The 22,501-nt window shown below is 40.1% G+C and overlaps 1 protein-coding gene across 2 annotated transcripts in view; it reads left to right on the forward strand.

The window, feature by feature from the left end:
* LOC124116171 (DNA polymerase alpha catalytic subunit-like) overlaps window positions 1-22,501 on the forward strand; it is an 84,532-nt gene that overhangs the window by 16,516 nt on the left and 45,515 nt on the right. The window contains exons 3-18 of one of the 2 annotated variants that reach the window (XM_048387141.1): window positions 3,756-3,852; window positions 6,065-6,142; window positions 6,476-6,591; window positions 6,971-7,092; window positions 8,370-8,593; window positions 9,454-9,565; window positions 11,452-11,621; window positions 13,176-13,288; window positions 15,494-15,610; window positions 16,304-16,378; window positions 17,553-17,626; window positions 18,294-18,358; window positions 19,308-19,345; window positions 19,857-19,979; window positions 20,708-20,792; window positions 21,385-21,446. In XM_048387141.1, coding sequence (XP_048243098.1) covers window positions 3,756-3,852; window positions 6,065-6,142; window positions 6,476-6,591; window positions 6,971-7,092; window positions 8,370-8,593; window positions 9,454-9,565; window positions 11,452-11,621; window positions 13,176-13,288; window positions 15,494-15,610; window positions 16,304-16,378; window positions 17,553-17,626; window positions 18,294-18,358; window positions 19,308-19,345; window positions 19,857-19,979; window positions 20,708-20,792; window positions 21,385-21,446 — 1,671 coding nt within the window. The remainder of the gene's footprint in view (window positions 1-3,755; window positions 3,853-6,064; window positions 6,143-6,475; window positions 6,592-6,970; window positions 7,093-8,369; window positions 8,594-9,453; window positions 9,566-11,451; window positions 11,622-13,175; window positions 13,289-15,493; window positions 15,611-16,303; window positions 16,379-17,552; window positions 17,627-18,293; window positions 18,359-19,307; window positions 19,346-19,856; window positions 19,980-20,707; window positions 20,793-21,384; window positions 21,447-22,501) is intronic. The other variant, XM_048387142.1, reaches the window with a different exon arrangement.

Genomic DNA, 22,501 nt, shown 5'->3' on the forward strand with positions numbered 1-22,501 from the left:
TCGGTCATCACGCTGAAGACCCAGGTTTGATTCCCCACGTGTACAATGTGTGAAGTATAGGATATACGCATATAGGGCTTTTCCTGAGCTTTACATTTTCATCAAGATACCTTATACAGTGGTCCCTCGCTACAACGCTACCAAATAATTGGTGGGCGTTATAGACGATGAGCCGTTTAACCGAGGCAGAGGCTGGGGAGCGCGCTCGGCCAATCTCACGATCTTCGCCTTGTCTCACACATTGCAATGATACAAGTTGTTTACTGTTCATAGTGTAAAAATATATATCCATTATGTTTTCACCGTTTGTTATTATTTACAAGCCTTAACTGTCACATTCAATGTGAATGTAGTCTACTTACATGAAAATATTGATCGATAATGATAGTAACAGACGCTATGAGTGAAGAGCCAATCACAATTCATTACACAAGTACAGAGTGTTTCAGTGGCATTGATTGGTCATGTTGCTTAAAATACGGAAAACGAGAGTTTTGACCAGCACTATGCGCATTCATACACATTCATACAAATATTGATACACATTCAAGCCAGATTAATTGGTTTGATATGGTTACTTGATCCGAATCATAAGGAATGACCGCCGTGTTGTGACAGCAACTACATGTGAGTTGACAATGTCGCCTCAAATTGGATTGCCCACTAATTAAGAATATTAACTTCGCTTGTGGTTCTTTTTTATTGCATGCACGCGCTTCTAAGATCAAAGGATGTATAGTGTGAAAAGTTAACTAGTAGAACAATCGTATTTCCGGGACGTGCCGCGGATGTTTTCAAACAGATTAGTAGAACTCCATTCAGCGATAAACGGTTGATTATGCAATGAGAAGGTTTATGTGCAAATGAACAACGAACAACAATACAATCATGTCTGTGTAATTTTCAAATTGGCGACAACGCTTCGAAACATATTTTGACAAATTCTCAATTAAAAATTTGAAACCTGAACAAAAGAACATTCTGGAATCTCTTATAGATGGTCCAGATTGTATGGATTCAGTTGTAAAACCCGTATGTATCGTTCGGATACCCCCTGTTAAAGTTTTGGAGGATGCATGATTAGAAATCACATTCTGACAGTCACTTTCATGATCTGGTAAGCGACGATGAGATTGGTGTCGACACAGCTATATAAGCTGCCAAAATGATGTATCTATATACTACCACATCTCATAATATGTGAACTGGTGGCCCAGTCGTCTAAGGTGCTGCAATTTCAGGGTTAGAAACTAGTCCTTATAATGATAACATATAGCAAAACCCTTAAAATTGGCCAATTTCTACTAGTCCTTAGGATACCTTTACCATTGGGCAGTTTGGTAAGGACTACAGGACTAGTGCCAATTTCTAACGCTGAATTTGCTGTCAAGAGACGCGTCACTTGCAACTCTTACTGTACCCGTGTAAAATCAAGTTCTAATAAGGCTTGACCAAAAGCAGTAGTATGTTCTTGGTTTGCGTGATCTTCTGTAATGTAAGAGGGGGCACGGGTGGCCCAGTCGTCTAAGGCGTCGCGATTTGCTGTGCAGAGTTACGTCCCTTGGGCACGCCAGATACCTATGATTGTGGGTTTGAACCCTGGTTCGCCCCGATTATGTTTCTAGGTTTGTCAGCACCATACCTGTGCTTGTGGGTTTCACCGAAATGGTAAATGTCTGAGACCTGCATCACTTCAGGCTTTCCTTCTGCATTAAGCTGACACGCCGTGATGTAACTGGAATACTGTTCAAACCAGTGTTACACAGGGTTTTACCTTGACTTACAAAATTGGGGGGCCGTGGGACTGCCAATAATTCTTTTTAAGGGACCTAGCTGGCAATATTAGTGTTCTGTACATTTTGATAATTACTTCAAAGCCTGGAATGAATCAGTGATAATGTGGATAGTGGTCATGATTGATGGATGAAATGACAGACGCCCATAACTGATCTTGATGTGCCATAGGTACAATGAATATTATTATGCGCTTCTGCGGGATGCAGTATATTTTTTCTCTGCGTCTATTCTCTACATTTGTGCATACAAGATGCACATTTGTGCATCGTGTTAAACCCTGGCAGTGTTCCCGTTTACCGGTAATTACCAGTTTTTAACCGGTAAAATTAGGCTTGGACCGGTAATTCATGTGACTGCCAGTCCCTGTGGACCGGCAAATAAAGTACCTTATAAATCTTAAAAAAACATTGGCAATATTCATATAAACTTATATGAATATTGCCAATGTTTTTTTAAGATTTATAAGGTATATACTTGTATATTTTTAGAATGAAGTCAGTTGTCTGTCACCATCAGGGTTTCCCCTTGTCAATTTTAGTGCAAGGAAATAACATTTTGCCTTGCTTCGAGGTTAAATATGCATTTTTAGTGACTTAATGTAAAAATATTTTTAAAAAGGAGAAATTTGTAACTGAACTTTGTGTGAATGACATGGAGATTTAACTGAATTACTGCAAGACGTCATTGCATTGAACATGATGTTGAAGGAATTAAAACCAGGTAATTTTCATATGTTTTTTATTTGTTGTAAGTTGGGACTGACAAAAATTAGTGGGGACTGGTAATTTTTAGAGTTTCCAGTCCACCAGGACTGACAGTTTCAATAGCCAGCGGGAACACTGCCTGGTTATATCTCCCTCCCTCCCTCCCTCCCTCCCTCCCTCCCTCACTCACTCACTCACTCACTCACTCACTCACTCACTCCCTCCCTCCCTCCCTCCCTCGCTCCCTCCCTCGCTCGCTCGCTCGCTCACTCACTCACTCACTCACTCACTCCCTCCCTCCCTCCCTCCCTCCCTCCCTCCCTCCCTCCCTCGCTCGCTCGCTCGCTCGCTCGCTCGCTCACTCACTCACTCACTCACTCACTCACTCACTCACTCACTCACTCACTCACTCACTCACTCACTCACTCACTCACTCACTCACTCACTCACTCACTCACTCACTCACTCACTCACTCACTCACTCACTCACTCTCCATAACGTGTGAACACCTTGCCCTGCAGGTCCCCCACCAACCAATTCTTGTCAGGAAAGGCGACTTATTGCATTGGGTGGTCAGACTCGGTGGCTTGGTGTACAATCTCATTAACATCAGATCTTAGTTCTCGCCACCGCTGAACAAACATCTGAGGACATCCCATTACGGGTCACGTCAGACCAACCTTGCGCAAACTTTGACCGACCAATGGAATGACCAATCAGAAGGCAGCTTTCTCGTGCTTTACGGCACTAATTTCAAATTGGCGACTTCGCTTCGAAACATATTTTGTCAAATTCCCGATTAAAAATTTGAAACCTGAACAAAAAACATTCTGGAATGGCTAATAGATGGTCTAGATTGTAAGGATTCAGTTGTTAAACCCGTAACTATCGTTCGGAATACCCCCATGTTAAAGTTTTCGATGTTGCATGATTAGAAATCACATTCCGACTGTCACTTTCATAATCTGGTAAGCGACACACTGATTGGTCGGATGAAAGGTCGTTCTGACGTGTCCCCTAATGGGATGTCTTCAGATCTTTGTTTAGCGGTAATGAGAACTAAGGTCTGATTTTAATGAGATTGCTTGGTGTATTGCGTGTCATTGTACCCAAGTATGTGGATCGTTGTTTATGATATTGACTTTTGATTATATACAGCTGATATAGCCTGCTGTCAAAACCTGGAATATTGCAAACTGTTTCATCCAACAAACAAAACCAAATCAAATTGCCATGGCCGACTTTGTGTGCAGGTGGAGGAAGAGAAGGATGTGTACGAGGTGGTGGACGAGAGTAAATACTCGGAGATCGTCAGACAGCGGCAGGAAGATGACTGGATCATAGATGATGGTAAAATTTTACGAAATACGAAATGTGTCGAACTTGGATGTGTCGAACAGAGCTACAGATAAGCACTTTATTTGCGTAAAATACCCACCCAAAATATTTAAAACCCAATTACTTTCAATTAACTTGCGTACAGAAACGCATGGATTAAATGAAAAACCCATATGTATAAAAACAGCTTGCGTAAATACTCAGTGAACCATTTTCAGCATGCGTACAAAGGAGCTAATTTCCAAAACACAATTATGAGCTAATTTACTTTCCGAGTAAAGTCTATATATTTAGAACAGTTATATACATCCAAGGCATTATATAATTTTTTTTAAATCTTAAACTTAAAATGTTCACTAATTGTGGGAAAAACACAATAGAGTGATGACAAGATGAGTGAAAAAATATTGGTTACCCAATGAAAAATGTAATAACCCAATTAAAATAGAAACCCTAGAGGTAAAACCCAGTTGCTCAAAAAGTTATCTGGAGCTCTGGTCGAACTTATGGTTGTCTCGAAGTTAAAACTCGGCCCCTTGTATTCCTTTTTTATTCATCATGTTTCGGTTGTGTTGAACCTCGGATAAGTCAAAGTATTTACATAGGTCCCTTCATCTTTGACACAACGGTGTTTGGCTGCACCTTAAGACACTAGGGATTAGGGGTGACTATTGGTCTGGAAATCACTATTGCGATAACTTGATATTGAAAGAAACTATTGCGATAAATATTGATAGTTTTTAGTGTATCATTTTAGACGGATTTTAGAGTTGAATTAAACCTTGGAACTGAAGTTTCCTTTGAATGTGATAACCATAACAACAAATAAAAAGTAAAGTTTGGGATATGACTGATTTATTTTCCCGTTACCCTAATAATTTAAGAACCATGTGTAAATTACTACCAGTCAAAAACAAAATTGAACAGCATTGCATGTATTTTATTGATATGGTACATACAATCGAAACTATCGATATTCCTAACTGAAATCGATTCTATTGATCGGAAACTGATTTAAGAATCGATTTATTGACTTTAAGTGCTTACCAATAGCAATATATCGATATTTCGATTGATCGCGACACCCCTACTAGGGATGTATGGTAATCATGATAAAGCAACAAACCTTATTTGAAATAAAAATATATTGAGATGTCAATGTGCAAATAGTAAATATCCTGTACTCGAAACACAACTAGAATGGTTTTACCCTGACCCAAACAACTTCAGCATGATAATGCCAAATATAAAAAATATAGCAAAAATTTGCCAAGTTTAAAATACAGAAAGTGTAGCCTAATCTGAATAGGAACACCAAGAAATAAAATCCCCAAACCATATGGTTGTCTCAGAGTTGAATTTAAGCCCATCTCATTAAACGCAGATTGGGACCCGTAATGGACATGATGGGATGTCCTCATATCTTTGTTTGGCAGTAGCGAGATATCCAAGCAGGTCCGGGGTAGAATAGGTCTTCAGCATTCCATGCTTGTTGTAAAAGGTGACTATGCTTGTCGTAAGAGGCGACTAACGGAATCGGGTGGTCAGGCTCGCTGACTTTGTTGATGCATGTCATCGTATCCCAACTACGTAGATCAATGCTCATGATATCAATCACTGGATTGTCTGATTGAGAAGCGATTATTTACAGATCACCGTCATATAGCTGGAATATTGCTGAGTGCGGCGTTAAAAACAAACAAAGAAACAAACAGTAACGAGAACAAAGATCTGATTTTAATGAGATTGGATTTACCGTATTCGACATAATAAGCACCCACGGCGATATTTGCTAAAATATTGGCTACTGAACAATCCCAATAAGCACCCCTTCCGATTAATATTTTGTACACAAGACTATTTATTCGTGAATTATACATTTGTTATATGCACCCTTAATTATGGGCAATTAAATTCTGGAAAAATAATATCTGTCGTATATAAACGTTTCAGGCTGTCAGCATACACCACAAAATTTACGATCTTTCAACTCTGATGTTTTTCACCAAAATAATATTCTAATAAGAGCCCCCTATTTCTAATTTTGAGGGCGCCCTGGGTGCTTATTATGTTGAATACAGTAAGTGTTCCTCGGGCAGTGATGGTGGTTCTTTATCCCCCAGGGGACGAAGTATCAAACACCTGTTTGTCTGTCCAAGTTTGGCTATTTACAGGCTGCCTGGATACATCTGTAATTTTTCTAACTATGTTTCATCTTCTTTAGACGGAGCAGGATATGTGGAAGATGGAAGAGAAATCTTTGACGAGGATCTGGATGGAGATGAGTTCACGAAAGTTGAAAGTATGGATGTTTCCAGAAATACACCATTTTCCCATCAAATACTTCAAACTTTTCCCCCCGTGGTGATTCTGGATCAGAATTGGTCCTAACAGCCTCATTTTGTCGTAAGAGGCGACTTAATTGACAGCTTGGATCATTGCTTACAATATCAGTCACTGGTTTGTCTGGTCCAGAATTTATTATTAACAGGCTACTGTGATATAGCACCAATATTTATAACAATGACTCTGGCATCAAACATAAAAAATAAATATCAGTTGCGAGGTAATTGATTTAGTTTTTTTGGGTGCGTTGGATGCATATTGACCAAACAACATGATTGATTCCCTTCAGCTAAGAAAAAAACGGACAAGAAACACAAGAATATTGTGCGTCCAGGGACCAAGCCCAAGAGTGACATCAAGAGCATGTTTGCCGCGGCGGCAGTCACCTCCAAGAAGAAGCCGGAGGTAACACTGACACTTCATTTTTACATGTATTTTAAAAAATCCTGACACAAGGTCATGGTCATCTTTGAGGCATCATTTATTGTCAGTTACTGTTGCATCTTTACTTGCAACATCCCGAAGTTTGGAAGTTGTTGCAACTTCTGAACGTTTAAAGAATGTCAAGGTCACTGTCAAGATCACATTGAGGTTGGAATTTTGGATTAAGGACGGTGTTTTTCTGTAATATCAGGTGAAAACAATAAACAAAGAATGATGATTATTCCTGGGATACTGTGAGGTAACTATGCACACTTCAAATACAAACCAGGAACGGAAACTTCTGCCTCCTGCAGGTGTGGTATATCGACTGAAGTTTCATATCTAATGTCTCTTTTTACAGAAAAATGTGACCCTGGAGAACGATGAGTTGCTAGGCGACCTTATGGAGGAGCTGCATCGAGGCCCCAACAGCAGCTCGTTCAAACCCGTGCCAGTTAAAGTTAACAAGACCAAGCCAGCCAAGTTAGTAGTTAACTGTCACAGTCAGCCATCATTCAGTACACTCTCATGAACTCTCATGAAAGGCCTTTTGTATTTTTAGTTGACAAAATAGACACAATTTATTGATAACATCTTCTTTAATATTGTAAAGGTGACGTTTCGGTATAGATCCTTATACCGTTGTCAAGCAAGACTGTCCAGCTGACAAAAAAATACTTGAAATGAAGAGGGGGAGGGGAGACCCTGTTTTACAATTTACAAAAAAAGAACAAGATCTTCGGTATAGTTTCACAATCATACGTCTGTGATTCAAAGGGATGAGAATCTTCCACGGATCCGCAAAGTTTAGTGACCACAAATTTGTTAGAATCTGATGGCTGCCCCACAAACACCCCCAAATTATCGACCACACTCCATTGAAAAGAAGTTACACCTGAAAAGGAAAATACCGTATATCGCTGTGTATAAGGCGAGTTTTTCGTACCTAAAATGAGGGGGTTAAGAAGGGGGGTCGTCTTATACACGGAGTCGAAGATCTCACATTTTTTTCCACTGGCGATGTCAACCGGCGTCCGATAGCCAGCCCAGCATTTGACAAAAAAACTTTGCATTTCGTCCTAAATAACTGTTCCAATAACTATTTCCATACATAAACATGATTTGTATCTCTTTTCCTTGAATAAAATTTAATAATTTCTGCAAATAAAGTTGAAATGACCCTCGCCTCGATGCAGATTGTCAAACCACCTGACACGGTAAAACAATCAACATCCGTGAGTAGAGAGCCGGAAGTACCGGTAAGCATTTGTATATTGCACATGTGACCTAACATGTGATAACCGGTGAAGCTGAAATCAATTCCCGCTGTTTTTACAGTTGTATTAACGAGTGTTGGAGACGGTGTGTACATGTGATTGTGGAATAAACACGCTGAATGTGAAGCAAACATAAGCCTAGTTAGTTACAACATAGTTAATTGGCGATTAAATTACTCACCATTGTCTCTTATATGTTAATACTTCATTAATGAACTTTATTTTATGGGCACCAATTTGGTGTCGTACCGTGTAAACACAAAATGGCGACGTGTGCTGGAGTTACACACGCGACCTATCATTATAGAAAAAAACAACGCAAGATAAACATATTTTTATTGCATATATAAGGTTTGTGTGCGCACTTGTGATGTGCTTCATTCCAGGTCGCCTTAACACACAGAGTATAGGATTTTGGGTTGATTTTGAAGGCGTGTACAGGTGTTTTAGTACCAGTGCTAATCTGGTGGTTTTGTCTTGTAGGCCAGCCAACCCGTTCAGCATGGACAAGTCCTCCCCCCGCGTGAAGCCGATCAAGTCGGTGAAACAACCACGGAACATCAAGAGGGAGCTGTATTCTGAGGAGGTGAAGGTCAGACATGTGAAGGTCAAGCAGGAGCCTGTAGACGACATGCCAGAGATTGAGGACTATGGAAGCATGGACGTGGATGACAACAAGAACGATATCACAGATGTCGTGTCTCAAGGTAGGCCGGACATCATCCTCGATTTTCAGGAGTATTCTCCATTGTGTTACAGTATATACCTAGGACCTGTACGCCACTCGTTGATAAAAGTGGAAAAAAATCCTCGGCAAGCCTCAGAGTTTTCCCACTTTTTATCAACTCGTGTTGATATATTTGATATTAAAAGACACTCGGGTGAGATTCTCTATATGACGGCTGACTTTGGTGTTTAATTCACTCTTGCAAACAATCATCTGGCTGAGCCATACCAAAAAGTTAAAAGATTGTTGTTACCCTGCCCGGAACAGATAACCGGTCCCTTGTCTTTTAACCACGCCCTAATCCACTGATGATGTTTTTCAAGTCCTGAAGTCGCCCTGAATGATCTCACAAACGTGATAAACATCCACATCCTGTGTCACTTGAAACTTTTGACAGACATTTACCTGACATGCCAAGAATATAAGGCTAAAAAAAACAATAGTCTTAGTTCTCAGGCACCGCCCGCATCTAACTGTCTGCTGCACATTTCGGTTTTGTTTCCATTTTCAAAAAAATAAAAAAATAAGAAGACAATGCGATCCAATATAGCACACAGTTACTTCCCTTTACATGCACACTGCTTTACTGTGGATCTCGTGTTATGGTCATGGTGGCAATAGGAGTTTGTATGCTTGTTTATGTAGAAAGGCCTTTCCCAGGTTGATGGTACAAAACTGTTTATTTGGTTACATACTAGTTTGAACAAGCACACACAAAAAAACACTGCCCACCTGCACTATATTTTCAAAAGTCATTGCCTGAGAACCAATTTTTTTATGTTTTGAACCTTAATGAAAAGTTCGAAGTCTTGTGAAACTCAATTGTTTCCTTTCTTCCAGACGACTCGGCTATGGACCTGAATGACATTGACTTCGATGACGAGGTGCCGGAAGTGTTGACGCCCGCAGTGAAGGAGGAGAAACCAACAGTTAAGACAGAACCTGCCACCAAGTATGTACTCAACAGTCACTTACCGTATTCGACGTAATAAGCGTCCACGGCGATATTTGCTAATATATTGGCTTGTGAACAATCCCAATTAGCACCCCTTCCGTTTGATCAAGGTACACAAGACTTATTTATTTGTGTATAATATGCACTCGTGTGTTATATGCACCCTTAATTATGGGCAATGAAATTCTGGATAAATGTATCTGTCGTGTATAATATGCACAGACTTTTATTTCGTATCATTTCAGGCTGTCAGCATAAACCACGAAATTTAAAATCTTTCAACTCAGGTTTTTCCCCCAAAATATTATTCTAATAAGAGCCTCCTATTTCAAATTTTGAGAGCCCCCTGGGCGCTTAATACGTCGAATATGGTATCTTCTTTAAGTTGAATGTAACACAGTTAACAAAGTTAAAACAGCAGTGTGGCTTAATATATACCAGATTGTTTCTGTTTCATTGACCGCCTCCGTGGCGTAGTGGATAGAGCGTTTGCCTGGATGGTTGGTGGTTCATAAGACATTAACAAGATACTTATTGTTACCCTGCCTGGCACATGGCATGGTGTCACTATACTGTGTCTGATCGGATCCATGTTAAACTGCGGCATAGTATGTCAGTGGGCTAGCACTATAAAACAGACATTAATCCGAACTAGTACAAGCAGCCACACACACATGCACATCGCTATATAAGTGCAATAATTTTGAATGCGATGTTAAACCCCATTTCACCTTACCTGTTTTGTTGTTAGCTAACTGATAAGCTATGAATAGGAGCCAAAATAACACCAGGATAGATTTTTGCATAAGAAGCAAAATTTCCCCTCAACCTGATTTTTGCACTTAAATATGACCAACTGCTCCCTTGCAAGTTATGAGATAAAAGGAAGATTGTCTACGAGGAAAACATCTTGTCACGTTATAATGGTTATAGAAATACAGTTAACTACACTTATCGGGTAGCCTAGTGGTTAAAGCGTTTGCTCGTCACGCCGAAGACCCAGGTTCGATTCCTGACATGGGTACAATGTGGGAAGCCCATTTCTGGTGTCCTCCGCCGTGATATTGCTGGAATATTGCTAAAAGCGGCGTAAAACCATACTCACTCACTCACTCACTCACTCACTCACTCACTCACTCACTCACTCACTCACTCACTCACTCACTCACTCACTCACTCACTCACTCACTCACTCACTCACTCACTCACTCACTCACTCACTCACTCACTTATAACAAACACACTTTACACAGATATTACAAACTGTTTGTTTGGTCCTGGCCATTTGCTGTATATTTTATCATATGGAATTGATGGATATAACGAACATGCTCATAACGAAATAACGGATACAGCAAACTCACTTTGTAGTCCCGTGTGTACTCCGACAGCGATAATGTTTAAGTGTGTAACGAACTGTTAACCCCTGAGCTGAGCTCCTCGCGTGTCATGTGTCATCCGCAGCCAGGCACTGCTGTTCATAGCGGCAATAAACAATTGAAGACAATTGATTTACTCTTAAGTACTGACATTTGTCCTCAAATTACATCCTCAAATAACAATAGCAACACAGTGTAGGCTATAGCCTTTGAAGTGGATATAGTCTGTGTAAAAAATGTGATGACTAGAGTGAGGAAGTACGTCTTTCAACGAATGGTCAAAGCAAAATCATAGAAACATGTTTTTATTTATGTTATGCATTAAGAATATACAGCACATGTACAGTGCACACTTTTGTGACTTAATCGAAGATGTCCGACGTTCAAAATATGTATAATGAACAACGGATATAACAAACTAACATTAATGGTCCCTTTGAGTTTTTTATGACTGAAGTTTACTGTATACCAAAACCTAAGTAAACAACCAGAATTTGTTTTCAGTGGAGAGTTTCTGTCGACTGGTTGGGGAAGTGTTAAAATGGAAGAGCCAATGACAGTCACTGATGTGCACGTCGACTCCTCCCAGTTGCCCTTGACGACCAATGACAGTGGGGATCAGGTGCTGCGATTCTATTGGCTAGATGCTTATGAAGATCATTACAAGCAGCCAGGTATGTAGAGGTCAAGGTCGGGGTGTCAGGTGCTGGGATTCTTTTGGCTAGATGCTTATGAAGATCAGTACATGCAGCCAAGTATGTAGAGGTCAAGGTCGGGGTGTCAGGTGCTGCGATTCTATTGGCTAGATGCTTATGAAGATCAGTACATGCAGCCAGGAATGTAGAGGTCAAGGTCGGGGTGTCAGGTGCTTCGATTCTATTGGCTAGATGCTTATGAAGATCAGTACATGCAGCCAGGAATATAGAGGTCAAGGTCGGGGTGTCGGGTGCTTCGATTCTATTGGCTAGATGCTTATGAAGATCAGTACATGCAGCCAGGAATGTAGAGGTCAAGGTCAGGGGTGTCAGGTTGCTGTGGAGGAATAACAGGTTTGGTAGCCAAAAATCACCTTATGACTATTTCACATCATAACCTATGCAATTTTTTCAAATACTGTATATTACTGGAAAGATAATCTAGAAAGAAGTCCCAATCTAAATGATTTGGTGAATCTCAATTGAGGGACACTTATCAAATAACAATTGTGTTAAAGGTAGCATAACAATTGTACAACAGGATTACACAATTGTGCCAACAGTCAAACTTAGTGTACAACAGTAAGCATGACAAAGCACAATTGTACAACAGATAGTATAAAGATTGTATAACTATCAGCATGACAATTGTACAACGGTTACCGTAGCACAAACGGCTCGATTCCGCATTGTTGTAAGTGGGAGTTATCCTCCCTTGAATCGCATTGTACAATTTGTTTGTTGTTTAACGCCGCACTCAGCAATATTCCAGCTATGTGACGGCGGAATGTAAATAATCGAGTCTGGACCAGATAATCCAGTGATTGATATCATGAGCATCGATCCACGCACTTTGGATCGATGACATGGATCAACCAAGTCTGCGAGCCTGACCACCCGATCCTGTTAGTCGCCTCTTACGACAAGCATGGGTTGCTGAAGACCTACGCATTGTACAAGTCAGCATGACAATTGTAGAACTGATAGCAAAACACAATTGTACATGGCAGCGAAACACAATTGTATTTTAGTGTTACATAATTGTACAAGTAGGCATAACAATATTGTGCAACAATCAATATACCACATTTCACAAGTAAGAAAAGTCAGTTTTCAAACAGACATCTCTAGGTCTCTTACAAATATTTTTTTCCTTTGTATAAACTAAATTATACACATTAAGTTGCATAGCCATGTACATTTTGTGATACAGTGATCCCTCGCTAGATCGCTACCTTTTGGGTCCAAATAACTGATGAGCGTTATAGATGATCAGAGGTTTCACCGAGGTGGAGTTGTAGGGGGCGGATGACCAACAAAACAGTATACTTGCTCTGCCTACCTAACACGATCTACGTTGCACGTTTCAGAGTTTAAAAAAGATAAGAATAGCAGTTTTTTATGATTCATAGTGTAATAAAGATTTATCGAGTGTTATGCGCTTGAAAAACAAAAACACATCTTATCCCAAATGGTCTCAGCAATATTTATTCCTCTATGAAGGTCAGTTAAAATCCATGTTTTGGGTTCCAGGTGTGATTTACCTGTTTGGGAAGGTGTGGATAGACTCGGCCAAGACGCACGTCAGCTGCTGCGTGACGGTGAAGAACATCGAGAGACGCGTCTACTTCCTGCCTCGAGCCACGGTAGGTTGGACAAAGATGGCTACAGTTGATGAAGTCAGTTTGTATGTCCAGAATCACCCAACCGTGTTTGAATTACCACTTGTCTGAATTCAAGAAGGTCTAGTGGAATTTCCTCATTGACTAGGGTTCTGACAGATTACATTTAGATGGGCTCGAATACCAGACCAGGGGAGATAACATCTTCACATCTCTAACCTACATGTTGCCAATCTCATTAAAATCCGATCTGAGTTCTCGCTGCCGCTAAACAAAGATCTGAGGACATCCCATTACGGGTCACGTCAGAACGACCTTTTGCAAACTTTGACCGACCAATGGAATGACCAATCAGAAGGAAGCTTTCTCGTGCTTGCGTCACTCGTTTCAACCTGGCAACTTCCATTTCAGAGTACGCTTGAAAAATATGTTGACACAGTTCTCGATTAAAATTTTGAAAACTGAACAAACGAACATTCAGGAATATCTAATATATGGTTGGGATTGTATGGCAGTGCTTCCAACGTACTGTGAGACAGACGATAATTTTGACGGAATCATTCGTTCGGAATACCCCGTGTTAAAGTTTTCGAGGTTGCATGATTAGGAAACACATTCCGACTGTCACTTTCACGATCTGGTAAGCGATGCTTTGATTGGTTGGATGAAAGGTCGTTTTGACATGACCCGTAATGGGATGTCCTCAGATCTTTGTTTAGCGATAGCGAGAACTAAGATCTGATTTTAATGAGATTGACATGTTGCAGACATAGAACAGAAACTGTAAACTGTAAAGTGTCTAGTCACATGCTGACTTCGACCGTGCAATGTGTGGCATATAACCACTGGAATTGGTACTCAAGGTTGATTTTAGAGACACAGGTTCTCGAGTCCGCTTTCTTCTACCCGTTGATCCCTATTATGGACTACCTCTTTGACCATATATGGTGACTCTGTAGCCGCTAGCGGGCTATTTTGGCGGACAAGTAAAAATGTAATTAGTGAATAAATTTCTAACCCTGCTTACATGTTTGTGCGTTGCTTGTCGAGTTCACTTCACATTTTGTGGTGTCTGAATTTCCAGTCGTAGATTTTGTAGTTTTAATATTTCTTGATCCATACACCAAGGGCTCTATTTACAAGAACTTTGTTGTCTATTTACATCAGCAATAATACTGGTAAAATTGCTACTAAGGGGATTAGAATTTGGTTGGTTGTAGCTGATGTCTCGCTGTGTCTGATTTGTTATGACACATCTGGAATTGATTGGCCTTTTTCTGCTTGACGATCTGATTGTAATATACAGCAGGGTTTGCACAGATTTGAAATGCTTGAATTTAACCATGGCCGATGAAAAGTAGTTTAGTCTGCTGTGGTGGTATCTTATTGACTTTACTTGAAAAGTGATGGAATGTAGATAAGATCAGTGTACATATGAAATAATTGTTAATGAAAATTATCGAGTTTCAGTGGGGTTTTTACTTCCTGTCGCTTACAACATAAAAAACTGTCTTCTGCAGGGTTAGAAACTAACAGTTTTCGGCCACTAGTCCTTATCATGCTTATAATGATACCATATAGCAAAGCCCTTAAAAAGGGCAAATTTTTACTAGTCCTTATGATAACTTTACCATTGGGCAGTTTGTCTAGGACTAGTGCCAATTTCTAACGCTGCTTCTGTCTTTTATACGCTATGTGTGTAAATTACGAAACTAGCACATGAATTTTATATCAACACCCCCCTCTTTCAAATGACAAAGGATGTACTTGGATGAATGAAAATGACAAGGTAGACACAATTTTATGGATAACAACTTCTTTAATACTGTGAAAAGTGAAGTTTCGGTGTAGATCCTTATACCGTTGTCAAGCAAGACAAGGATCTATACTGAAACATCGCTTTTTACAGTATTAAAGAAGTTGTTATCCATAAAATTGTGTCTACCTTGTCATCCATCAACTTCTAAGTAATGAATATCAAACAATTTGCATGAAAATGGTCCTTTAAAACCTTGAAAACAATTTGCTAAAAAAGTGCTTGAATTTACAGTCCAAATGTCTGTATTTACCCAGTACTGGTTTGTGTTTGTCGTTTTATCTTGCTTTTATTGCGTTACCATTGGTAGTTATCAAAAATGTCCTTTTGGTGTCTAAGCAATGTTTACTGAGTTGCCATGGCAACTTAAATAAAATGGAGACAGCTTCATGAATGAGGGCATTGATTTCCAGCGTGTGAATCCGAAGACCGGAGAAGACACGGGGGACCCTGTCGCCATGAATGATGTGTATTCCGAATTCAACGACAAAATATCCGAGAAACACAAGATAATGAAGTTCAAGTGCATGGTAAGCTTCTATCAACGTGAAACTTGGTATGTGTACTGAACACAAACACTTTAAGACCACAATAAAGTGGTAAACTTTTCACAACCCGGCTGGCCCCTCTTCCCCTGATGGGTGTTTCGGCCGTTAGGTAAGGGAATTGAGAGAGTGACGAGTATACCGGCCTGGTCACATGGTTCTGGTGCACCTGCGCATCTCAGAGGTGTGTTTGGGTGAGATGTTCTTCTGGTATCTGGGAACAAAGCACCGGAAGTTTCCGCTACCTTTTGGAAATGAGATGAGATAGGTAATTAGTATGAGTCAGAATAAGTATTTATGATATTTTTACTCTAAAAAAACCTTTTTGTCCAACTTGATCTGTATAATTTAAGAAGTGATCAAAACCTTTAGAAATTCTTTTGCGTTCATAGGAATGGGATTTCTTCATTGATGTTCATTTTGACACATATATGTTTGGGATTGTATTTTTGGGCATGTTGACATTACATCAATATTCCAGGTATATAACAATGTTACAGTAGATTTCAGTTGTTTTCAGGGACAATTGTTTTCTGATGTTTTTTTCATGAACCAAGATGTTTTTTCTTTAGTTATTAAGATAAAGGTAGAAATATAGGGACGAAATTTAACTTTCAAATTTGTCTTTGTAGCTAAGAAAATGCTAATTTCCTCCCTCGTATGTGAATTTGTTGCCAGAAAGTGACCAAACAGTATGCCTTTGAGAAGACCGATGTGCCCGTGGAGTCCGAGTATTTGGAGGTCCGATATGCTGTAAGTGTTTGCAGATGTGTCAAGTATGAAGGCATATTGTAAGGGTAACGCTATTTTTCAGGGCATTATCATTTGCAGAAGCCCGAGGTCTTCCATTAACTGCCCGACGAAGGAGGTCAGTTGAAAAGACCGAGGGCTTCTGCAAATGATAATGCCCAGAAAAATATCGTTACCGTTATTATAGCTAAAATGGATGGAATTTGTTGAAACATTTATTGCAGTCAACACGAATGTCACTGACCCACTTTTACAAACATGGAAACGTCATAGAACAAAGCAGATGACGTCACTATTGAACGTGACGTCACCTATCCCTATCCTATGACGTCACCCAACAACGGGCGTGATAATGGCCCGTTGTCAAGCAATATGAGGGCATTATCAAGTTAAAGTGGCCTGCTCATTTCCAATAACATGCGAGCGGTTTAATGATAATTCTATCCATTTTAGCTATAATAAGTCATAGAGAATATGTTCTAGAACACTAGAAATAATGACATGCTGCGTTTGACAGGAGACCCCGTGGGGAACGGTTATTGTAAGTCCCCTGTCCCTTACTGCTCATCGTAAGTGGCAACAAATTTGGGTCTGGTAGTCGGGCTCAGTTGCGTGGATGGCGCTGATTATTTCAACCACTTGTTGTCTGGCCCAGACGTGGTTATTTAGAGGTCGCTGTGAAGTTACAATCTGTGCGAAATATGGCTCTTAAGATCATTTAGGTAGATTTTAAGGGTTAAAATATGGAGTATTATTAGCTGAGCTTACCAGACTGAACAGAATTTTACTAGACTTGGGTTTCGGACTGGAGCCTAAAGCTGCTGTTATTCACATGAGCTATGAAATAGTCTTCCTGAGTATTTTAGCATACTGCAGGCTTTGCACAGATTTGAAATGCTTGAATTTAACCGTGGCCGATGAAAAGTAGTTTAATTCTGCAGTTTCATCATCGAAGTGCTGGAAATGTGGTGGTATCTTATTGACTTTACTTGAAAAGTGATGTAAATAAGATCAGTGTAGATATTAAAAAATCGTTAATAAAAACTATCCAGTTTCAGTTGGATGTTTACTTCCTTTCGCTTACAACATAAAAATGAAGAACTGTCTTCTGTCTTTTATGAGTTACGTGTGTTAATTACGAAACTAGCACAAAGTATGCAATGCTTGTTTGATGCAGGCCGACCTTCCGCAGCTGCCAATGAACCTACAGGGAGAAACCTTCAGCCACGTGTTTGGCACAAACACTTCAAGGTACGTTATCACTACAGGGAGGGCCCCAGGTGGCCCTGTCATCAGAGTGAGTGAGTATGGTTTTACGCTGCTTTTATCATTGTTTAGCAATATTCCAGCAATATCACGGCGGGTGACACCGGAAAATGGGCTTCACACATTGTACCCACTGTCAAGCCATGCTTGCCGTAAGAGGCGACTAGCAGGATTGGGTGGTCAGGCTCCCTGACTTGGTTGATGCATCTCATCGTATCCCAATTGCTAGGATTTACGCCAATCACTGGATTGTCTGGTCCAGACTCGATTAATTAGAGACTGCCGTCATATAGCTGGACTATTGCTAAGTGCGGCGTTAAACAACAAACAAACAAACAAAATATCCACCTCACATACGGGGTACCCATTCACTGCTGGACGGACAGAGGCACATTTGAAGACATTTGAAGACATTTGTTGCTCTGACAGCAACATTTGCAGTTTTGTTGAATAATAATTCCGCTAACAATACCGTTGAAAATCATTATGTAGTTCATTTAGTAAAGGGAGAAAACTGAAGTTTAAAGAAATACTGACTAGATTTCTCAGAGAAATGTAGTCAGTGTTTCTTTAAAGTTGACTTTCAGATGTAACGGGAATATTATTCAAAGTGCCATTAAGCACTGATCACTTCTTATTTTGTCTGTTCCAGTTTAGAGTTGCTGCTGTTGGACCGGAAGATGAAGGGACCAACATGGCTGGACTTAAAGACACCACGTAAGTCGCTTTTTCTGTTCACTGCATAATTGTAAACTACTTTTGAAATCAGATTTCACATGTCAGAGATTTAACACATCAGTTGTGAGCAACAATTTATAAGTCAATCTTTGAAATTAATCCTGAATTTCATCTCAAGTTAATTACCATCCGTTAAAGTATTCAGAGAAAATAAACATTTGTATCTATTTGTAGTCAGAAACCAGTTATCTCCCTTCCAATTATTTGAGGGGCGGTCGGGTAGCCTAGTGGTTAAAGCGTTCGCTCGTCACACCAAAGACCCGGGTTCGTTTCCCGACATGGGTACAATGTGTGAAGCCCATTTCTGGTGTCCCCCGCCGTGATATTGCTGGAATATTGCTAAAAGAGGCGTAAAACCATACTCAGTCAGTCCAATTATTTGCTGGTTATGTTAGAGTTGAATGTGCTCAAGTCTGTAACAAATTGAATCGTGAGGCCTGAAGTGTACATTTTCATACACAATGATGCTAAGTGTAAAATATAGAGATTATTATCCAAACATGTGTGTCACACTGATTTTACGAAAAGAATTCTTGTATTTCCCGATATGTAATACATGAATTATTACCAATTATTTCCTAATTCTTTTGAGCTCCCCTTTAGAAAAATGCACTGATCCCAACCACCGTCTTAGAGAACCAAAACTGTCAAATGACATCAACAATCTTCAGCTTTGACGTTGTTTCTTGTGTGACATCATTCCGACCTTACACTAAAATAAGATTCGAATGACATCAACAATGCCGTTGAGAAGACGTAAATATTACACTGGTGCGTCTGAAGTGATCTTTGCACTAGTGCGCATATGATTTTTTATGAAATCGGTTATTTTTAACCCAATGGGTAATGAAATGTAAACTTGCATGACCTTCACCCTGTTGGAGACGTAGAGTTTAGTTACTGTGACTTTCCTCGGGCCATGTTTCAGAGCTCCCGAATCCTCCCATCAGCTGGTGTAAAGTTGAGGTGAGTCAGGTGACCTGTTATCATCAGCATCAATATTCACTGTGCAGAGTTGTGTCTCTAAGTTCGGTCAGGATGTGCTGATTGTGGGTTTGAATCATGGATTCTGCATCTGAGTTTGTGAGCACCATTCCTATGGCCGTGGATTTCAACAGTGGTAAATGTATTGCGGTGACCAAAGTCGCTCATTTCCTCACTGATTATTATTATGGGTAATTATTGGGTCCACCTCGCAATAGTGAAGGTATGACACAAAATGTATTCTGATTCAGAAACAAAGACACAAGCTGATTATGAAAGTTGAAAATTTTATACATAAATAAAAAAATAGATCCGGAGACCTTGCTTTTTTTAAATTGAAAAACAGCCATGGACTGAAAAATGCAGCTGTTTTTTAATCAAAGTGTGCACATCTGCAATATAAAGCGTGTCATTTTGTTTCATTACAACAACCTTGACGTAACATGCATGTATGTATTGGTGGATCGTCTAGCCCTGAGTCGGTGTATTTCAGGCTGTGCTGACGAGGCCTGACTACATCACCGTGGTGAAAGACGCCTCTGTGGCTGCCCCGCCCCTGGTGGTCATGTCCCTCAACCTACTCACCCTCCCCAACCCCAAGACCCACCAGAACGAGGTTAGTAACACCGATCTGTGCCGGACAGTCTCCCGCCCAAGTAATGATGCTCCAACTTTATGTCATCACTGTTTTTACTTGATTTAAAGATTTCCTTATACAACATACAATATACAACATAAATATGACATACAGCATACAATATAAAGTACAATATACAACATACAATCCAGAATGCAGCATGTATACAATAAAATGTACAACATAAATATGACATACAGCATACAATATAAAGTACAGCATACAATACAAAGTACAATATACAACATACAATACAGAATGCAGCATGTATACAATACAATGTATAACAAAAATATGACATAAAGGCATACAATATAACATGTAGCATGCAATACAATGTACAACATACAATACAGCATGCAGCATACAGCATACAATACAATGTACAACATACAATACTATGTATAACATTTAATTTACAATGTGTACTGTACGACCAATTTGACTGAATATCTTTGTTTTGCAGATTTTGCTATTCATTCAAAAACAGCCATTTTATTTCTTTATTTTAACATTTCATCTGTGAAACAACACATTAGTCTGGTCAAGATGTCATGTGATATCGTGAGTCAGAAACCATCTTTAACTTTAAATGTCCTGAGACAAAGCGAGATGCTTTGAATCTCGATTTCTTGGAAATAATGTTTTTTAGCATCCTGTGTGCATATGAACCTGCAGCGGAGTTACCTCCCCTTCACTACTTTCAGATCATCGGGGCGGCCAGTCTGCTTCACAACAACTTCCACATGGACAAGCCAGCTCCCTCACAGCTCTTCCAGCAACACTTCTGTGGTGAGTACTGAGTCTCTGTGACTAGTAGTGTGCTGCTGTACAGTAGTGTTTACAAACCCATTACTGTACTCTTCAGTAGTTGTACACCGTTACAGCAGTACTGAGTCTCTGTGACTAGAAGTGTGCTGCTGTACAGTAGTGTTTACAAACCCGTTACTGTATTCAGTAATTGTACACCGTTACAGCAGTACTGAGTCTCTGTGACTAGTAGTGTGCTGCTGTACAGTAGTGTTTACAAACCCGTTACTGTACTCTTCAGTAATTGTACACCGTTACAGCAGTACTGAGTCTCTGTGACTAGTAGTGTGCTGCTGTACAGTAGTGTTTACAAACCCGTTACTGTACTCTTCAGTAATTGTACACCGTTACAGCAGTACTGAGTCTCTGTGACTAGTAGTGTGCTACTATACAGTAGTGTTTACAAACCCATTACTGAAGAGTTAAGTGGACTTGTGCCAGGATACAGTCAATGCTTTGTGTAATATTGTGTAATGTGTGGAGAGAATAAAACTCAAATCTCAACCTGGATCCACGAGGATGGTCCACTTACTTCTGAAAGTAACTGTTCTGTGACATATTTTCTCTCTTGCAGCGATATCGAGGCCCAATGATTGTATATTCCCCTATGACTTCAAGGACAAAGCCCAGAAAGAAGTGAGTTATGCTTTGTAGACTATGGTCTCACCCCATGGGGGACCTGGGTTGGAATATTCGTTCCCAGCAACGTGTGCTGATGGTAAGAGACGCCGGAATGATCGTGTTGAGATCCTTGGTGACTGGGTTAAATAAGTGCCATCATATCCCGAACGCGTGATTCGTTGCTCAATATATCAATGGATCACTGTATTGTCTGGTCAAGACGTATTTGTAGGCCGCCATTTCATAGGTGGAAAACTGCAAAGTGCAGCATTGAGCAACAAATAATAATGTCCTGTGCTGGTAGAAAGAGGCAACAAAATGGACATTATTGATTGTTTATTGTTTACTTAAAGCCGCACTCAGCAATATTCTAGCTATGTGATCGCGGTCTGTAAATAATCGAATCTCGACCAGACAATCCAGTGATTGACATCATGACCCCCGATCCACGCAATTCGGGTACGATGACATGCATCAACCAAGTCAGCGAGTCTGACCATTCGATGCTCTCAGTTGCTTCTTACGACTAGCCTTATCAACTTTTACGTCATGCATAGGTTGCTGAAGACCCATTATTGATTGTGTATCATTGTACCAGATAGTGTGGATCAGTGCCTGTTATATCAACCTCTTTGAAGGCTGCCATAATATAGTTTCTTCTTTGATAGGCATTTAGAAGTTGGAGGACTAAGTAAGGATAAGAATTTATGGATGAACAACTTCTTTATTACAATTAAGAGCGACGTTTCGCTGTGCAGAATTGCGTCCCTTGGGCACGCCAGAAACCTATGATTGTGGGTTCGAATCCCGGTTCGCCCCGATTATGTTTCTAGGTTAGTCAGCACCATACCCGTGCTTGTTGGTTTCAAATCTGCATCACTTCGGGCTTTCCTCCCACATTAAGCTGACACGCCACGATATAACTGGAATACTGTTAAAAGCGGCGTTAAACCCAACTCACTCACTCACTCACCACATCAACTGAATCAAGACATGATTTGGCTCTTACTTTTCGCGACTTTTCAATATTGACGGTGTCTAAATGCGGGCAGGCAACATTTATGGGTCAC

This window comes from Haliotis rufescens, unplaced genomic scaffold (genome assembly GCF_023055435.1).
Source record: "Haliotis rufescens isolate VD_foot unplaced genomic scaffold, xgHalRufe1.0.p SCAF_67, whole genome shotgun sequence".
Classification (NCBI taxonomy): Eukaryota; Metazoa; Mollusca; class Gastropoda; order Lepetellida; family Haliotidae; genus Haliotis; species Haliotis rufescens.